Source organism: Archocentrus centrarchus, chromosome 1, assembly GCF_007364275.1.
Source record: "Archocentrus centrarchus isolate MPI-CPG fArcCen1 chromosome 1, fArcCen1, whole genome shotgun sequence".
Lineage (NCBI taxonomy): Eukaryota > Metazoa > Chordata > Actinopteri > Cichliformes > Cichlidae > Archocentrus > Archocentrus centrarchus.
In genome coordinates this window covers 7,431,561-7,447,847 of record NC_044346.1, presented here as the reverse complement: position 1 = coordinate 7,447,847, position 16,287 = coordinate 7,431,561, and the positions used below count along the sequence as shown (strand labels likewise).

The 16,287-nt window shown below is 41.9% G+C and overlaps 1 protein-coding gene across 2 annotated transcripts; it reads left to right on the top strand.

The window, feature by feature from the left end:
- Positions 1-668: 668 nt before the first annotated feature.
- On the top strand, positions 669-15,705 carry c1qtnf6b (C1q and TNF related 6b). 2 transcript variants are annotated; one of them, XM_030744178.1, is made up of 3 exons: positions 669-749; positions 5,050-5,242; positions 12,438-12,985. In XM_030744178.1, exons 2-3 carry the CDS (start codon positions 5,053-5,055, stop codon positions 12,983-12,985), a joined length of 738 nt encoding a protein of 245 aa, XP_030600038.1. In that variant the 5' UTR covers positions 669-749; positions 5,050-5,052. The 2 variants fall into 2 exon arrangements, with proteins under 2 accessions (XP_030600038.1, XP_030600047.1); XM_030744187.1 differs by lacking the exon at positions 669-749 and having other exon boundaries at positions 5,053-5,242; positions 12,438-15,705.
- Positions 15,706-16,287: the final 582 nt, after the last annotated feature.

Here is a 16,287-nt window from a genome sequence, read left to right as displayed (position 1 = left end):
TACTTATGTTGCATCTTATGCACACATGCATTGCACCACCAGGATGCCCAGATGTTAGATACTAGATTCATCTGATAATGTGCAGCACATGTTTTCCTCAAAAGTACCAGGAGCTACAGCACAGTGAGTGAAAGGGGATACTGGCGTGACAACTTGGTCTTTTACATAGAAAGACAAAGATTTGGGGTTGAGTTTCCACAGTGTTAAACTACAGTGGGAGTTTATGGAGGTGATAGTTTTGGGATGCAGCGCTGGAAGTAATGGAACAAATTAAATCAAAGGGTGCTGCTGCAGTCCAGAATTTGAGTCATGGGTGTCTGCGCTGTGTGGGCAGAGGGAGTAATGACCTATATTAGTGTTTGCGTGGTGACAGTTCCTTCGTGCCACTTTTAGCTCCCTGTTCTAAAATTTCTGGATGGGAGCACAACAGTCTCACTCCCTGTTAAGTAAGACTGATGGATATGGAGTTCAGGGAGAGAGGCTTTGTGTGTGGAGGAGGGTTTGCAGGAAATGGACACACTGGAGAGTAAGAGAGAAACACTGACTTTATGTTATTTGAAGAAAGAGGAGGATTTGTTGTCCTGTGTGAGGCTAAGTTATATACGTACAGGAGTGGGAGGGAGAGAGGGAGGGAGAGAGTGTATGGGAAAGAGAGAGAGAGAGAGAGAGAGCAGGTTTGTTCTCAGTTGTTCCTCCTCTCAATCTGACACCAGCAGTCTGCTTCTCCTCCTCGCCTGAAACTCCTGCAGGTAAGAAAAGCGGCCAGACACTGACAGGATGTGACTTTATGACTTTATGGCGATCGCCCGACACGGATCTGCATCCTAATGCTGTGCAAAAAACAAAACAAAACAAAAAAGAGAAAGAGAGAGAAGGTGGAAGAAGTTAAAGAAAAACGCACCCGGCGGCGCGTTTGCAGAGACGTGCAAGGCTGTAGAAGTTATAAGTCGACAACTCAGCAACAGTTTATTTTTTTGTTTTTTTGTTTTTTGCAAAGTTACATCAGCAGCTGTATCAGCGCGCACCCGCGTCGGCCTACTGCCCGACATTGTGTGTGTGTGTGTGCGCGCGCGCGCCCGCTTTATCCGGAGTGCGGTTTTATGCCAAGCTGATGCTCTGGGGTTTGTACACGTGGCTTCTTAAATGAATTCATTATGACAGCTGCATGTGTGCATATCGCTAATCAGCGCTCAGCTGATTAGCGGTTGTTACTTGTTAAGATCACGGTGCAAATTATCCACACAACACTGTGGGAGGGGGTGCTGATGTCCTGTGGGTGATCTAACAGATTAATTTGGTTCCTGTAGTCTGACAAAAGAGTTTGATGACGTTAAACCAGTCATACAATGTGACTAATCGTTTTTCCTGTTATTACTTTTGTGCCTGCATAGCTTTTAATAACTTTAATACGTTTGTTACACACTTTTTTTTTTTCCTGCCTCAAAGCATCTAATCAATTTGTCAGCATGTTGCATAATGAAATAAGGCCAGGGGTGTGTCAGCATGCTGTATGCTTGCCAGAACTCTGGAAGAATAGCTTTTTATTTTCTATTGATTGCCTTCGCATTTTTGCAGCATTATAAATTTTGAAAATAAAGAAAGCTACTGCCTGAAACCACCACAAGAGTCCTTGATAAAGCAGACCATTAATGTGGTCATTCATTTTCATAACATGAACACCAATTCAATGTAGAACCTCTTAGAGACAGATAGAGATTTCATTAAAAATGTAAGAAGAAATTTTAAAATACTTACTAAGCAATTTGGAAAGAATTGGCCAGCTTAGGATAAACCCCCTGCCGCGGATATCTGAGACAAATGTCATGGCAATTTAGTAATTGCCAAGACATGTTACTAAAAGCTACTAAAGGATAACAGATGGTGCTGGAGGAAATGCCAGAGGATCACTACTTCATTCTCTGGAGACTGATTGTTAAAAATAAATAAATCTTGGGGATCTGTTTAGCAGTTGTTGAGATATTACAGGTTAGACCAAAGTGGGCACACTTAGGGGCAAATCTTAAACACTACCACCAAGTGCACTTTTCCACCAAAAACTGGTGCCACCCACTTCGGGCACACCCCTTTGCCATGGACAGTGGTTGGCCCGAAGCCACGTGATTATATGCCCAACCCAGAACTCCTGTTACCTTTGCGTCTATTTGCGTAGGTACTTGGCTACCAGAGTGAAGGATTTGGGGTGTGCATCTTTTGCAGATGTTTTTATGGTGGCCCTGATGAAGTGCAGAAGCCACACAGTGGCTGTTTCATATGGCACAAATATTGCTGAAGCTTTGACCTGTTAAAACTGTGTTCACACCCACACACACACACACACTGTCAGGTAAGTCCTGAAAAAGTTTAGGGCCCCAGAGGTACTTTGGAGAATGCAGATAAGATTGGACATTAGATGGCCTTTAACCTGCCAGTGGTGGCACGGTGGCACAGTGGTGAGCACTGTTGCCTCACGGGAAGAAGATCCTGAGGTTTGAATCCACCAAACTTTTAACATGTGCACAGGTTCTCCCTGTGCCTGCCTGGGTTCTCTCTGGGTCCTTTGGCTTCCTCCCACAGTTCAAAGACATGCTCGTTAGATGAACTGGTGATTCTAAATCAGCCATAGACATGAATGATTGAATGTCTCTCTTTCTTAGTCCTAAAGTACAGTAGTGAGAACACATCTGTTTCCTGCCGCACGCTCCATGTGAGAAAGGACAACCGAACCACCTGATTCTCCTCACTATCTGAGGCTGATGTGCAAAAACTGCTTCAGAATACCTAAAGATGCAGTTTCTTCATCTCAGTGCACAGCAGCTCAGCACTGACCAACACCTATATTTTCAAGGAATGGTTCCTACTGTATGTTGGCACTATAGAAATACTACTTCCTGTTACTAAGGGTTTGAATGTGGTAGGCTGACAGGTTGATGATCGCTGACTCCAGTTTAACATTTCCACTCGCTGGCTGTCTCTGGGGCCTGGTGGGCACGGCAGTCAGAAAATGTGCCTATGTTTGCCAGGATGTCAGTCAGTCAAGCAGAGTGTCTACTGAGTGTTTCCCTTTCCTGTGTGCTGCATTCCTGTGACGCTGGATTTACTGTTAAAATAAGCTACCCAGTGGAGGACACTGTGGTAACTGGAGCGCAAATATACAGTAGCATGTGGGATTCTTTGAAGTCTCCAAATATATATATATATTTGTGTCACTGCAGTGAATCTGCAGTTGACAGCTCTCCAAGAAAAAAAATCCAAATAATCACTTAGATTCTCCACACCAGCTCAGCGTTCCAACGTAAGCACTTTCAAGCTGCGCCATTCATCCTCTTCTTATGGTTATTCCTTTGTGACAGAAATACAGCTTCAGTTTGGATCGTTTTTAAAGAGAATCGAAGCCCGGTTCTTGTTGCAGTCACTGCAAAATGTCAGAAATATAAATTCATATGCTAAATCTGAAGCTAATTTTTCAGACGTGTTGCAGAACAGAGCAGAGATGTGTTATGCGACATCTGACAGGCTGTAATAGTGAGGCAGATAATAACTGTTATATTTTATTATCAGTAGTCAGATAAAAAATGTTGAGGCAGCTCTCCAGTTATTTCATTTTCTCACAGTCGTGCTCCATCCGTCATCCCAAATCCTTTTAACATTCATCCATCACTGTTAAAACCTCAGGGAATCTCTCATCTGTCTCTTCCCTGTTTATTTTAATGTCCTCAGTTTTCTCCTTCTCTCTCAAACGTTTCCTCTCTTTCGGTTACGTTTTTTCCCTCCTGCCTTTAAAGACGCAGCAGCAGGCCTCCAATTCTATCAAATAAACTTTTCTGAAGACTCTGTTCAGAGATCTCGAGAAACTTTTCTGAGGAGATGGTGAAAATTAACACACATGTAAAAGGAAATAAAATCAGATCAATGTTCAGATTTATTGTAAGGGTGGTTTAAAATTTGGAACACTGAATATGTAGTTAAGAACAGAAAAAAACAATGTGCTGATGGCCTTCTCGGCTCAGGAGGTCGAGGGGGTTTTCCACCGGTTGGACAGTCAGCGTTTCATCCCTGACTCCTTTGGTCTTCGCTGGGTTGTAAGCGTTACTTGAGAATTTCCTGAGTATTTCATATCACATCAAAGTTTATGCCTCTATTTATGTGAGGAAGCTCAAAGATAAAGATCTTAGCATGCCTTTTTTAACCAGTTGGATTTTATGGTTTTGTGTTTCTCAGTGGTGACGCTGAAGGGTGGGAGGGTTCTGGCTGCCTCTGGATTATCCATCTCAGAAACATATGTACTCACTTTACCATAAAGCACTCTGGGTAAAGCATCAACCAAGTGTCATATGGTCTGTGTTACGTTTACTGTTACTGGGGTGGACAAACTTGTTTGTCGTAACCTTAAATTATTTACTTATTTTTGATCAATTATTTTGAAAAGATCATAAATGAACCGAAATATCATAACATTGGTGCGGTCGAGTTTCCCAGCTTCTGAAAATGTTCTCACTCCTGTTTTCAGTTGATAGGAAGGCTCATAGTTCTCACTCCCTCAGCCTCTGGATCCTATACGATAAGGTCTTAAATTTCAAGTGAAAATCCCTCCTGAATCCTTGTACAGTATATTATTGAGTATGCTCTCTATTTTCAAGCCTTTGTTTTTGAGCATGTTTTGGCTGCAGCTCTTACTAAAAATCATAATGTCGTGGCTGCATTCTAGTATATCTTGTATAGAGCCCTAAAAGTAGGCACAAAATGTTAATAAGGACTGCAAGGAAAACCTGTGAGTTACTGTCAGTGCTACCATCTCTTGAGACGATGCTGTTGACGCTTGAGCACATTTCCACAGGAATGTGAAAATTGCAGCACATCAACAAACAATATAACTAACCAAAAAATGTTGGTTTGGGATTGAACTTTTGTTTTTTTTCCACTTTCAAGTTCTTCTGCAGCAGAGAGTAAAAACACCGTTATTTTATGACACATAGTTAGAGCTGCATGCCATTTAGCATTGCCCTGCACTGTTATAATCATATATTTTTTTTCCTTTTATTCCACCCTCAGGTTATGACAGCCATGTTGACAGGGTGTTTGAGGCTGCTTTTGCTCCTTCCCTTGGTTTGCTGTGTCCCCTCTCCCTCCAGACCCCCTTCCAGACTCTGCAGACGATGCTGCGACCAGCAAGATTCCCCAGCGGCCACTGCTCAATATCAAATGCCCGAAGTCCGAACTGTGATCAACATGACCATCCTCAAAGGTACCAGAGCTTCAATTAGCTTCTGTTAACGACTAAAAATTGTTGATTCCAAGTTGTGTTCAGCTGAAAATGCAGCTTCACTCTGGAGCTCTGTGACTTTGGTTTGATGGTCAAGTACGGGAGCTTTTGTAAATGATACAGTGATTGCTGCTTGTTAATTTGTAAAAAAAAAAAAAAAAAAAAATCATCCACCCTTGAAAGCCACATTTCCATAATCAGTGCTTCTCCTTCTCCAGGTGGCCGTGTGTGTGTGTGTGTGTGTGTGTGTGTGTGTGTGTGTGTGTGTGTGTGTGTGTGGCAAGAGTGCTACTTAATCAGAAGAGTAATTATGTATATGTAATAATGGAACAGAGCTGCTAAGTGTAGCCATGCAGTGATGGCTAAGTGGAACTGAGAGTAATATGAGAGACTGTCTGTGAAAAGGAAATTAGATACCCCCCTAATAGAAGGAACCTGGAACCACTTCAGAAATCAAACGCTTTTCAGCATTTTGAAAAGAAGCAGACAGCCAAATGCTAGTGACAATGACGGCTTTTGACAGTATCAGTTGTAGAAAATCAGGATCAATATATGAATGTATGCAAATTTCATTAAATTTCGTTATTAATAAAAATAAAAATAAACACATCAGTCAACAAAGTCTGTCAAAGAAGCATGTCACAATATCTGTATCAGCCAAAGACTGTATAGAAAAGATGGTAGTAGCCTTGGAGACCCACTGAAGGCTTGACCTCTGCCCTGCAGTCACCATCTTTTTTCTTTTTGTTGGGGGGGGGCAGACTTTTGATCAATCAAGGCTAATCGCAGCCTATTAGACTGATGTATGTTTCAAGCCAGGCATGAATGAAAGTCAGTAAATACTAAATACTGGAGGTCTGCGTGGGTTCAGAGCTTTAAAATGATCCATAAATCCAATTCTGGACTGCACCTAACATGAACCTAACAGGCATACATTCGCTCTTAGGAAAATGGGTGACCTGATTTGTGAGGGATTTGAGGATAGTCAGACTTGCTCTGAAGTAAACTCGAAGAAAATTACAACTTATCCAGAATGGAGCCAACCCAATGTGGCCTATTTAGAGAGAGAAAACCAATATTTGCAACAGTATAATTCACCAGGATCTAGACTGGATTGCCAAGTAAGTGGGCAGCCGCTGTGCTATCCCAGACTTTCAGTCGACCTTAAAGGTCCTATGGTGTTTGGTTTCAATAGCTTCTACTAATTATTCCCCAATTACTCTATAATTATATGCTTTTTTCTTTTTTCTCTTAACAATTAAAGTACAATATTAACAGAAATGTAAGGAACCTTAAAGCTTACCTAATCTCGAAACTCTATCTTAATCCACTGTTAATGTCAAATATTTCTGAGCAAATGATACTCACATCATGTATTTACTTAAATAAATATGTGGTTACTTGAAAAAAAAACACACACAAACCAACTAGAGTAAACCAGGGCTAGTTTACCCTGCTGTGGCCACATGAAAGGAGCAAGGGTGAAAAAGGACCCGCAAAATGTGTCCTGCTAACAGAGACAGCCCAGGCCTGCTTCAGTTATAAAGGACTCAACTAGATTAGATCAAACTTGGAACTGGTCCAAACGGACTCCTCAATCTGCCCTCCTACAAACACCGTAGACCCATGAAGACCTGTAATTGTTGCACATGGTGGACTCAGTTCCATATGGTCACCGTAAGGCCCGTCACAGTCAAATCTGTGACAGCTTGTTTGAGTTACTGTTACTGCAGGCAGCGAGGAAGGCCAGGAGTGCCTGTGTTTGTGCATTTGTGTTGCTTTATCAGTATGCGCACATACTAGCACATATATAAGCCTGGAGGAAAGAGAAGGAATAGGAAGTGTGACAAGAGAATCAGCGGGATTAAAAAGTGTGATCTCCTAATGCAAGAGCTGTACAATCAGAGCTGGAGAGGGATTTATGAGAACACGTGTATTTAATATGATAAGCCAAGCAGCCAACTCAGCCAGAGGAGTCCAAAAGATGTGTCATCACTCTGTTGTTTTATCTGTTGGTTCTTTGATTACCGGACATGCCAAGTCTGTTCTGACCCACAGTCAACCCGCAAACCAGTCCAACCGTCTGTGTGCCACGGCTCAACTCTCCCCATCAAAGTCCAACTGTCATCTCATGGATTCAGTGGGGAGCCAAAAAAAAATATGAGCATCTAACTGCATTATCAAAAAAAGCTGATTGACTCGGCCCAGAAAAGGTTATAACTGGACCTGCATAACAAAGTACAATCCATGCCTTTTTTCAGGATAATAATTGTATGGCTGGTAATTGGACAAGCAAACAACCTTGCAGAAATGCATGTGAACATTTTCATGCACTAGCACGTGCTACTGGTTTTACTCAGGCAGCGTGACCCACAGTCAGTCTGATTGAGAGTGACTAGACTGCCAAATTTCTCCAAAGAAACCAGAAGCCTCGGTCAGTTCCCAAATTAAGATGCAAGGTTGTCTTCTAAGTTGCTCGACCGATGGGTCTTGGTCCACTTTCAGGCTCTAGAGCCATTCCGAGTGAATCAAAAGCAAACAGAAAAAGACGTTGCTTCAAATGTACAGGATATATGGGACAGCAGTGTCCCCATTCCAGCTGCATAGCTGTGAAGAAACGCACTTTAACAATGCCATTAGCTAATCAGGTTTTGTTATGTGAACATGAGTTTATCATTGCAGCAATTCTCATTTAACTTCTCATTTGTAACCATTCTTACAGCCTCTGTCCACACTGCCATGTATACTGCTTTAAAGGCCTCAGGTCTGGAAAAGGAACACCATCTGTAATCTTTTTTCCAGACATCCAGTGACTCATAACCATCTGATCGTAATATCCCAAACATACAGACAGACTCATAAAGAGCTGCATTTGCCTACAAGAAGAGCAAGGAGTCCTGCAACACATGGTTCATTTATTTTAGAAGTTTTAGTACAGTTTAACATGTTATACTGTATGCAGTATATTATTAAAATGATCAGATGACACTTAGTAAATAAACTAAACCCATGACCTAAAAGTGTATGTTCCAGATTTAGAACCATTCACTTGTTTGACGACATATTTTTTGTTGAACATGAAAAAAATGTACTAACAGAGCAGATTTAATCAGTGGTGAGTTTTAGGCTTCTCATCCAAAGAAACAAAACAGTAACAATGTATTATTGCCTACTTACTGGAGGTCATCATGTCCAGATGTGCTGCTAAGCTACTGTTTGTGGAAACTGCTGTAACTCTGCTCAGGACTTTTTGTTTGGACACTGGTCACAGCTGGAGAGGTCATTGTGGCTCTGTGGAGAGGATGAGCAGTGTTTACCCCTACAGGAAGTGTTGGTCATGGTCAGTGAGGGAAGCACTGTGGCTTCTTCCTGTGGGGTTTAGCTGTCCCAGAGGTCTGTAACTCATAGCTGCAGTTATAGCTGCCTAAAGAGATGAAAACTAGATAGAACGCCTTAGTTGTAGGTTTCTTTTCATTACCCGAGCCTCAGAGCCTCTTAAACCGACACAGTCTATCATATCAACAGCATTTTCTTTTTTAAAGAAACTGTAGCATAGTGGAACCTTTTGCTTAGTGAGCAAAAGGTTGCTAGCTCAATTCCAACTGGAGACACAAATTCCCTCGTGGTTATGTCGGGAAGGGCGTTGAGTATAAAACTGCCAACTCAAACATGCAGAGCTACCTGTGGAAGCTGTTTCTGCCACTAAAAAAAAAAAAAATGCCATCCATAACTCAAAATTTGGAGTTAGCTCTGTCAATCAAGAAGCTCAATGAAGGTACATCATTTGCTTGTTACCTGGAAGAAGGAAGCTGAAGGCATCAGCTGTTCAACATGAAAACATTGATTTCATACCTTTTATGCAGCCCTTATTTACTAGAAGGCATTCAAAGGTCAAAAACTTGCAAACGTGAACAAAAATTTGTTCACGTTTGCTATACACTGCTAGCTAACAGATACTGTCGCTACCTGATTTTGAGTGCGCATGCATTGGCGTCATCTGCTTCTGGGTAACAAGGAAATGACCTCTTTCACGTGCTTCGCAGAGCCAACTTGAAATTTTGACTTATGACTGCAAAATTTTGAGATACATAACTCCAAATTTTGAGTTATGATAGCAAAAAAAAATTTTTTTCAGTGGCAAAAACAAGCTTCCATAGCTACCTGCTGGGGTGATAAGGGAGCAGCTGAAAGTAGCTTTTATTATGATAATTTCCAACTCCACATTTTTATTCTTTGAGTCCAGAGGAGGCTAGAGAAACTTTGCATGATTCATAATTCAAGATAATATCTTATACTGGGACGTGGTGCAACCTCTTGGTTCATCCACTGTCTTACACAAAATGTATGTAGCTTCTTTTTAGCCATATTTCTTCTTACTGGTTGTCTCTCACAAACATCTGAACAGCAGGTGGCTGGGAGCTTCTGTGTCCACAGTCTCAGATGACCATTTTAGGGATATCCACTCTGTCTGACATGATACAGAAAAGTAGAGAAAAAAAAAAACCCTCTGAAACACTTTAGAGTCCAAGCTGATGCCTCATACTGATGCTGAACTCATTATTTAAAACTCTGGCTATGTTCAACATGAGCATCCAACAGGATATATGGATTCAGGTTCAGTTCAGGTTTATCTATATAGCGCCAAATTACAACAGTTGCTTCAGCCACTTTAAGGTAAAGACCCTACGGTGCTCTGGAGAAAACCTCAAAAGTCTAACGACCCCCTATGAGCAAGCACTCATGCTACAGTGGGAAGAAAAACTTCCTTTTAACAGGAAGAAACCTCCAACAGAACCAGGCTCGGGGAGGGGCAGCCATCTGCTGCAACCAGCTGGGGGGTGAGCCGAAAGAGAAGAGAAGAGAAAAACAGAGCAGGAGACAGACTACGAGAGAGAGAAGAGAAAAACTGTACACTCACTGTCCACTTCATTAGGTACACCTTGTTAGTAGTGTTGGACCCCCTTTGACCTACAGACCTGCCTTAATTCTTCACGGCACAGATTCAACAAGGTGTCGGAAACATTCCTCAGAGAGACACCGTTGCTGCCAAGAGAATTTCCCCCCACATCGCTGCACCACCACAAGCCTGAATTGTTGATACAATGCAGGATGGATCCATCCTTTCATGTTGTTTACGCCAAATTCTGACCCTACCATCCAAATATTGCAGCAAAAATCGAGACTCATCAGACCAGGCAACATTTTTCCAATGGTCCAATTTTGGTGAGCCTGTGTAAAAATTGTAGCCTCAGTTTCCTGTTCTTAGCTGACAGGGTAGCACTCGGTGTGGCGCTGCTGCAAGGTTAGACACATGCATTCATAGATGCTCTTCTGCATACCTCAGTTCTGATGAATGGTTATTTGAGTGACTGTTGCCTTCTTATCAGCTCGAAGCGGTCTGTCCATTCTCCGCTGACCTCTGACATCAACAAGACGTTTTCACCCAGAGAGCATTCTCTGTAAACCCTGATGGCTCTGTGGGAAAATCCCAGCAGATCAGCATTTTCTGAAATGCTTTTCTTTCCCATTCTGATGCTCAGTTTGAACTTCCTGACTATGTCTACATGCCTAAGTGCATTTGACTTCTACCATGTGACTGGCTTATTACATATTTGCATTAATGAGCAGTTGGTCACATATTCCCAATGAAGTGGCCATTGACTGTATATATGGCAGAAAATAAGGAAGAGCCCACGTGGCTGCCTTTAGGCTCGACGAGACAGTTTTGAATCTAGATCCTTGACGATGGATGATTTGAGCCGAATCTGTCAGCTGAATGTGAAACTCGCCAAAATGGTCACCAACTTTTCATCCACTAATTTCAATAAGCTGCACAGTTCCTAAATTGGCTTCTGTTTATGCGTATGAGAGAGCCTTTGCATAGCTCACGTCTCTTTTACAGCTGCTTCACAGTGATATGGAGATGACATTTAGCAGGGCCTACCACATAAGCAGCGTCTCTTGACATGCAAATGTGAAATCGGCTCAAAAGCATTTTTTTTGTGTGTGTTTGGGGAATAATAGCACCCCTCAAAATGTTCACGTAAGCAGAGACATTTCAGTCAGTGCTGACAACAGGAGGGCACACGAAAGCCCATTAATCATTTTCAGAGCTTGTTGTCACGTTACATTTAAATTTGAAATCCAGAGGAAGGTTTGGCATCTGATATAAACAAGAACAGAGCAAATTTAAAATCTAAAAACATATCCTAGTCATTTTTTAACAGCACAGGTTCACCTGAATGTATGAATTAAATGGTTTAGATAATAAGTTTGTATGGCCAAAGAGGAGAGAAATTAAAGGAAGCAACGGAAACGTGGCTCACGGTGAGGAAAGTGAGGTCACCATTTTGGTTCCTTTGGACTCAGTATTTGTTCTTTTATGGAAGCTTTTTGAACCGATATGTTTAATAGTGCGCTCCACCACCATCACGTAATCTTTAGAAGAATGATGCTCATGTTGTGTTGTCCCGGGATCACAGATGACCTTTATCTTGCCAAGACATCTCATGTTGTTTTTTCCTATAATTTGTCTCTTCTGGAACCCCAAATTACCCAACAGCAGGAGCAAAGGCAGAAACACATTTATTTAATTTAAATTACTACAGTTCCTGCTGGTCTTAGGCTGTGGAACCGATTAGATAAAATTTCACGAGGCAGTAGATTCTGGAAACAAATTACTTTTTTCATCCTTCCGTGTTCCACCTGAACATTTTTTGTCTTAAAGTCCACGAGGAGGTCAAGTTCAAAATAAGCACAACTTTAAATACAAGAGCTCCTTTAGATTTATGAGCAGGATTTGAAATGTCAGATGTAAAAGGCTTCCTGGAATTTGTTACTGTTTCTAGATTTGTAGCCACTGTGAAAGCCTTCGTGCTTAATGGCATTCTGCGCATGATAAAATGGAGAACTCAAGAAACTGGGAGACTTGAGAGAAAATCTTTGATGAGTTGCTTTCCAGCTAAAGGCTACACTTTGCTAAACGGCAACATCACTCTGTGTCCATGAAAAAACACCTGGTACAGCCAACTGGGAATGAAGTAAGGTGGTCTCGGCACTTGGATGCTGTGAGCAATAATCTCCATCTGAACTGAACAACAAATATGCCTCACTTAGCAAACGCTAACCACTTCCTTATTAGACCGTCTATTAAGAGCATTTCATTCTGTCCCTTCAGGTGATAAAGGAGACAAAGGAGACAAAGGTACACCTGGAAAACCAGGTCAGGAGGGCTCTCCTGGCTACCGAGGACCCATGGGCCCTAAAGGCAGCAAAGGCCAAGCAGGTGCGCCTGGAGACGCCTGTAAGATCCCTCACTCTTCCTTCTCCGTGGGACGTCGCAAGTCCCTGCACAGCCTGGACTACTACCAGGCACTGGTGTTCGACACAGTGTTCGTCAACCTCTACGAGCACTTTAACATGTTCAAAGGCAAGTTCTACTGCTACGTGCCGGGGATCTACTTCTTCAACATCAACATCCACACCTGGAACTTTAAGGAGACATACCTCCACCTGATGCACAACGACAAGGAGCAGGTGATCCTGTACGCTCAGCCTAGCGAGAGGTCCATCATGCAGAGTCAGAGCGTCATGCTGGATCTGGCTCTGAATGATGAGGTCTGGGTCCGCCTCTACAAAAGAGAGAGGGAGAACGCCATTTACAGTGACGACGTGGATGTTTACATCACCTTCAACGGGTACCTGGTAGCTCCTAGTATCCAGTGAAGAGAAGGCAGGATGGACGGACTGCCTGGATCACATTATTAAGTCTTTGTCCCAGGGATGCTGTTTTGTGCCAAGAAAGAGGAACTAATTAGCGCACAAAACAAGTTAGGTGCTTCTTAAATATTCCTTTCAACCTAGAGAGGAAAATGCTGTTTTGTTAAATCCCAAAATGTTCATACCTAAAGACACAATTTAAAAAAGAGAAAGGTGGCACAGCTGGCACAGCACAGCAGTTAGAAAAAAAAGTTAAAATAATTCCTTTGCACTAGAAATAATTATTGTACAAAGATTTTTTTTCTCTTATTTCCGTGCCGTTTCCCTCAATTGCCTCCTTTCAGGTACTTTTTAATGCCACGTTATACCAGTAATGAGGAATTTTAATTCTGTGCAATCAGTTTTATGCAACATTTGTGGTGTGATGACTCTCAGTGAGAGAGATTCTGTCAGAGGGAAATGTGTTGTGACAGACAGCTATCATTGGACAATTATGTCCTTCGTGCCTTTCGCTGAAGCAATTTAAAATGTCAGTTCATCCAAATTACAAAAACGTCCCACTTCCACTAACAGTATGTAGCCATGCAGAAATGTAAACGCTGAAGCTAAAAGAGGCATCATCCTAATGCAAGGCAGCGATCACGCAAACAGCCAGCGTAGAAAAAGATCCCAATGAGGAGCAGGCAAAAGGCAAAGCTGGTGAAGCAGTTCAGAGGTCATGCACAGAGAAATAACTGTGAACATTGAGAAACAATAACAAAAGAGGCACAGAGCATTAGGAAAACTACCAAAAAACAGGGTGGGGCACGCAATCTCAAAGGAGGGAAAAACTAATAGAAACAAAACTGATGGTTTAAACATGCCAAGAATTAGAGAATAAAACAAAAAGCCGTCATAATCGTTTGTTTGTCTAAACAAAACAGCCAAAAATTAATCCAGCGACTGGGAACAAAGATGGGGATGATTTAGGCGAAGTCATATTCATGACCAGCAGTTATGATTTTTCATGGCAGCAGTAGGATAAATGTTTCACTGGGTCTGACGGGACCATTAAGCACAGCTCTTCTTTGCTACTGAACTGCGCCCTGTTTCGTCAAGTGGATCGCAGTGGATCTGAGCATGCTCCATACCTGCTCTCATCCTTTGTAATTTTGGTGAGCTGACCGTTCAAACCTTTCCCAGCATATCACAATGAATACGGTGCTTTATCGAATGCAGCAATGCATTTGACAGTTATGATGCGTTCTCTCAGAGATTTCAGGCTGCAGAGCAGTTTATGTAAATAGCTGTAAATGAGCTCTCTGTAATATGTTTTACCACTTATGCCTTTGGTGCTGGACTGTGTATGTGTGTGTTTATATAACAATATTTCCTTCACTAGCCAAGTTTCTCCTTGTTTGTAATAGTGAGCAAAAAAAAAAGGACTCATAATTTTATATAAAATCAAGAGCTGTGTATTCCATCAATATGTGAAAATATCCCTTTTTTGTATTAACGCGTCTGCAGGAAATTTTCCTCACCTAACTAATTCTAATACAAGTGACACTCCAGATTAGCGCTTGGCTCACATCTAAGCCACTCAACCCTGCGAGGGGAGCATTATTGGAGATCAAACCCAAAAAAAACCTGGCAAGATTTCTAAAGTAAACCAGCAAACAAAAATGCTTCTCAAACTCTGAGAGACAGCGGATGAGTCCACAGCGTGCCAGCTCCATCTGTTTGGCCATATATCTCCCATTAGCTGTAATGCCGTCCTCAGGGAGGCTCAGGGAGGAAAGGCAGACTGCAGCACTGTAAACACTTTAAGCCTTCGGTGGCGATCGGAAAACTCTGATGGGAAACAAAGCGGGACATCTTTCCTGGATCATCAGCCCAGACTAGTGGAGGCTGTTCCAACATGCACAGCGGGCAAGCTGTTAGTTAAAACGAGCACTTTAGGGGTATAATAGTTTAGGTTTTCCTACTATGTTTTGCTGTTATAGATGGAATATTTACATACTAATAAATGAGTCAAAACAAATAAAAGAAATTAAACGCGGCATTAGACTTAAAATGGCGGAAATAGGAAATATATAAATTAGCAATGAGCCAAAGACAAAACCAGCAAAACTCCTGATTGTAACTCGCACAGGAAAGTGTGCACACATACTGTGTAATCTGACTCACTATGTTGCCCATTAAAAACAACAACAGCACTTGGAATAAATACTCTCACAGTCGATTAAAGCGACAAGCCCAATTAAGTGAACTTTTACAGGATTCATGAAAACAACCGGCCAGTTTGGGCTGTTTCGACTAATCCCATTAAACTTAAACAATGAACAACCAACTGAGACAAATTTTCCTTCCAATTATCCCTGATGAGTGAAAAACACCAGCTATCACAGTGAGCAGTAATGAAATTCTCATTTCTTGTTTGGCAGCGTTCTTTAGTCCGTCTGGGCTGTGGATGAAACTTTACTCTCCTCTCTTGGAAGCACATCTGACCTGAAGATCACGACACACTAACAAGCTTTTTTGTTTTTCCTTTAGCCAAGGGGTTCTTATGCTTAATGTACATGCTACACATTCATCAATTCACATTTAACATGCTAACTGAGGTCTGTAGCTCTTTGGTTTTCTGTAGTTTCTCTGAGCTCTCCACGGTGTGACCTCAGGGTGAATTTGCTGGTACTGCGTGTCCCGTCACATGAGAGATGTTCAAAATAAACAAATGATGCTGAGAACCTTTGGGTGAAAAGCAGCAGTGGTGTCTGATTTCCACGCCTGTGAGCAATTTAGATGATGGATCTTTGTGTTTTGGCAGTTGTAAATGATGCTAAAGGCTTTGGCTAAATTTGGCCCAGGTCATTTAGTGTAAATGGGCAAACACACTGAAGCTGCTACAGCAATGACTGCATATATTCCATCCATCCATTTTCTGAAACTCTTCTGGGTTCAGGTCACAGCTGGAGCCTCTCCCACCTGCTGCAGAAAATGACAGCTGTCCCCAGTGGAGGGGAAGCAGTGCTGTTCTTTCTGTAAAAAGAGCTGCTTATTAGATATAGTTAATTTCTTCATCTGTATTTTGTTTGCACTCAAATAACTATCCAAAAAAAAAAAAAAAGGTTTTGATATAACTTTGTCAGGCAGGGCTGGATCTCAGTGCAGGAGGACAATGTGGAAGTCAAAAACAGCTTTATTTGTCAAACTCTTTTGACAATGTCCAAAATACAAAACCCCCAAAACCAAGGTCAGACATTAAACCACAATGTGACACACTCAGAAACTAAAAGGGAAGGTGCACACAGGGACCACAGACAACAACA

Coding starts and splice junctions, on each gene's coding strand:
- c1qtnf6b (XM_030744187.1), top strand. CDS start 5,053: ATGACAGCCATGTTGACAGGGTGTTTGAGGCTGCTTTTGCTCCTTCCC. Junction 5,243..12,437: donor CAACATGACCATCCTCAAAG/GTACCAGAGCTT, acceptor CTGTCCCTTCAG/GTGATAAAGGAGACAAAGGA.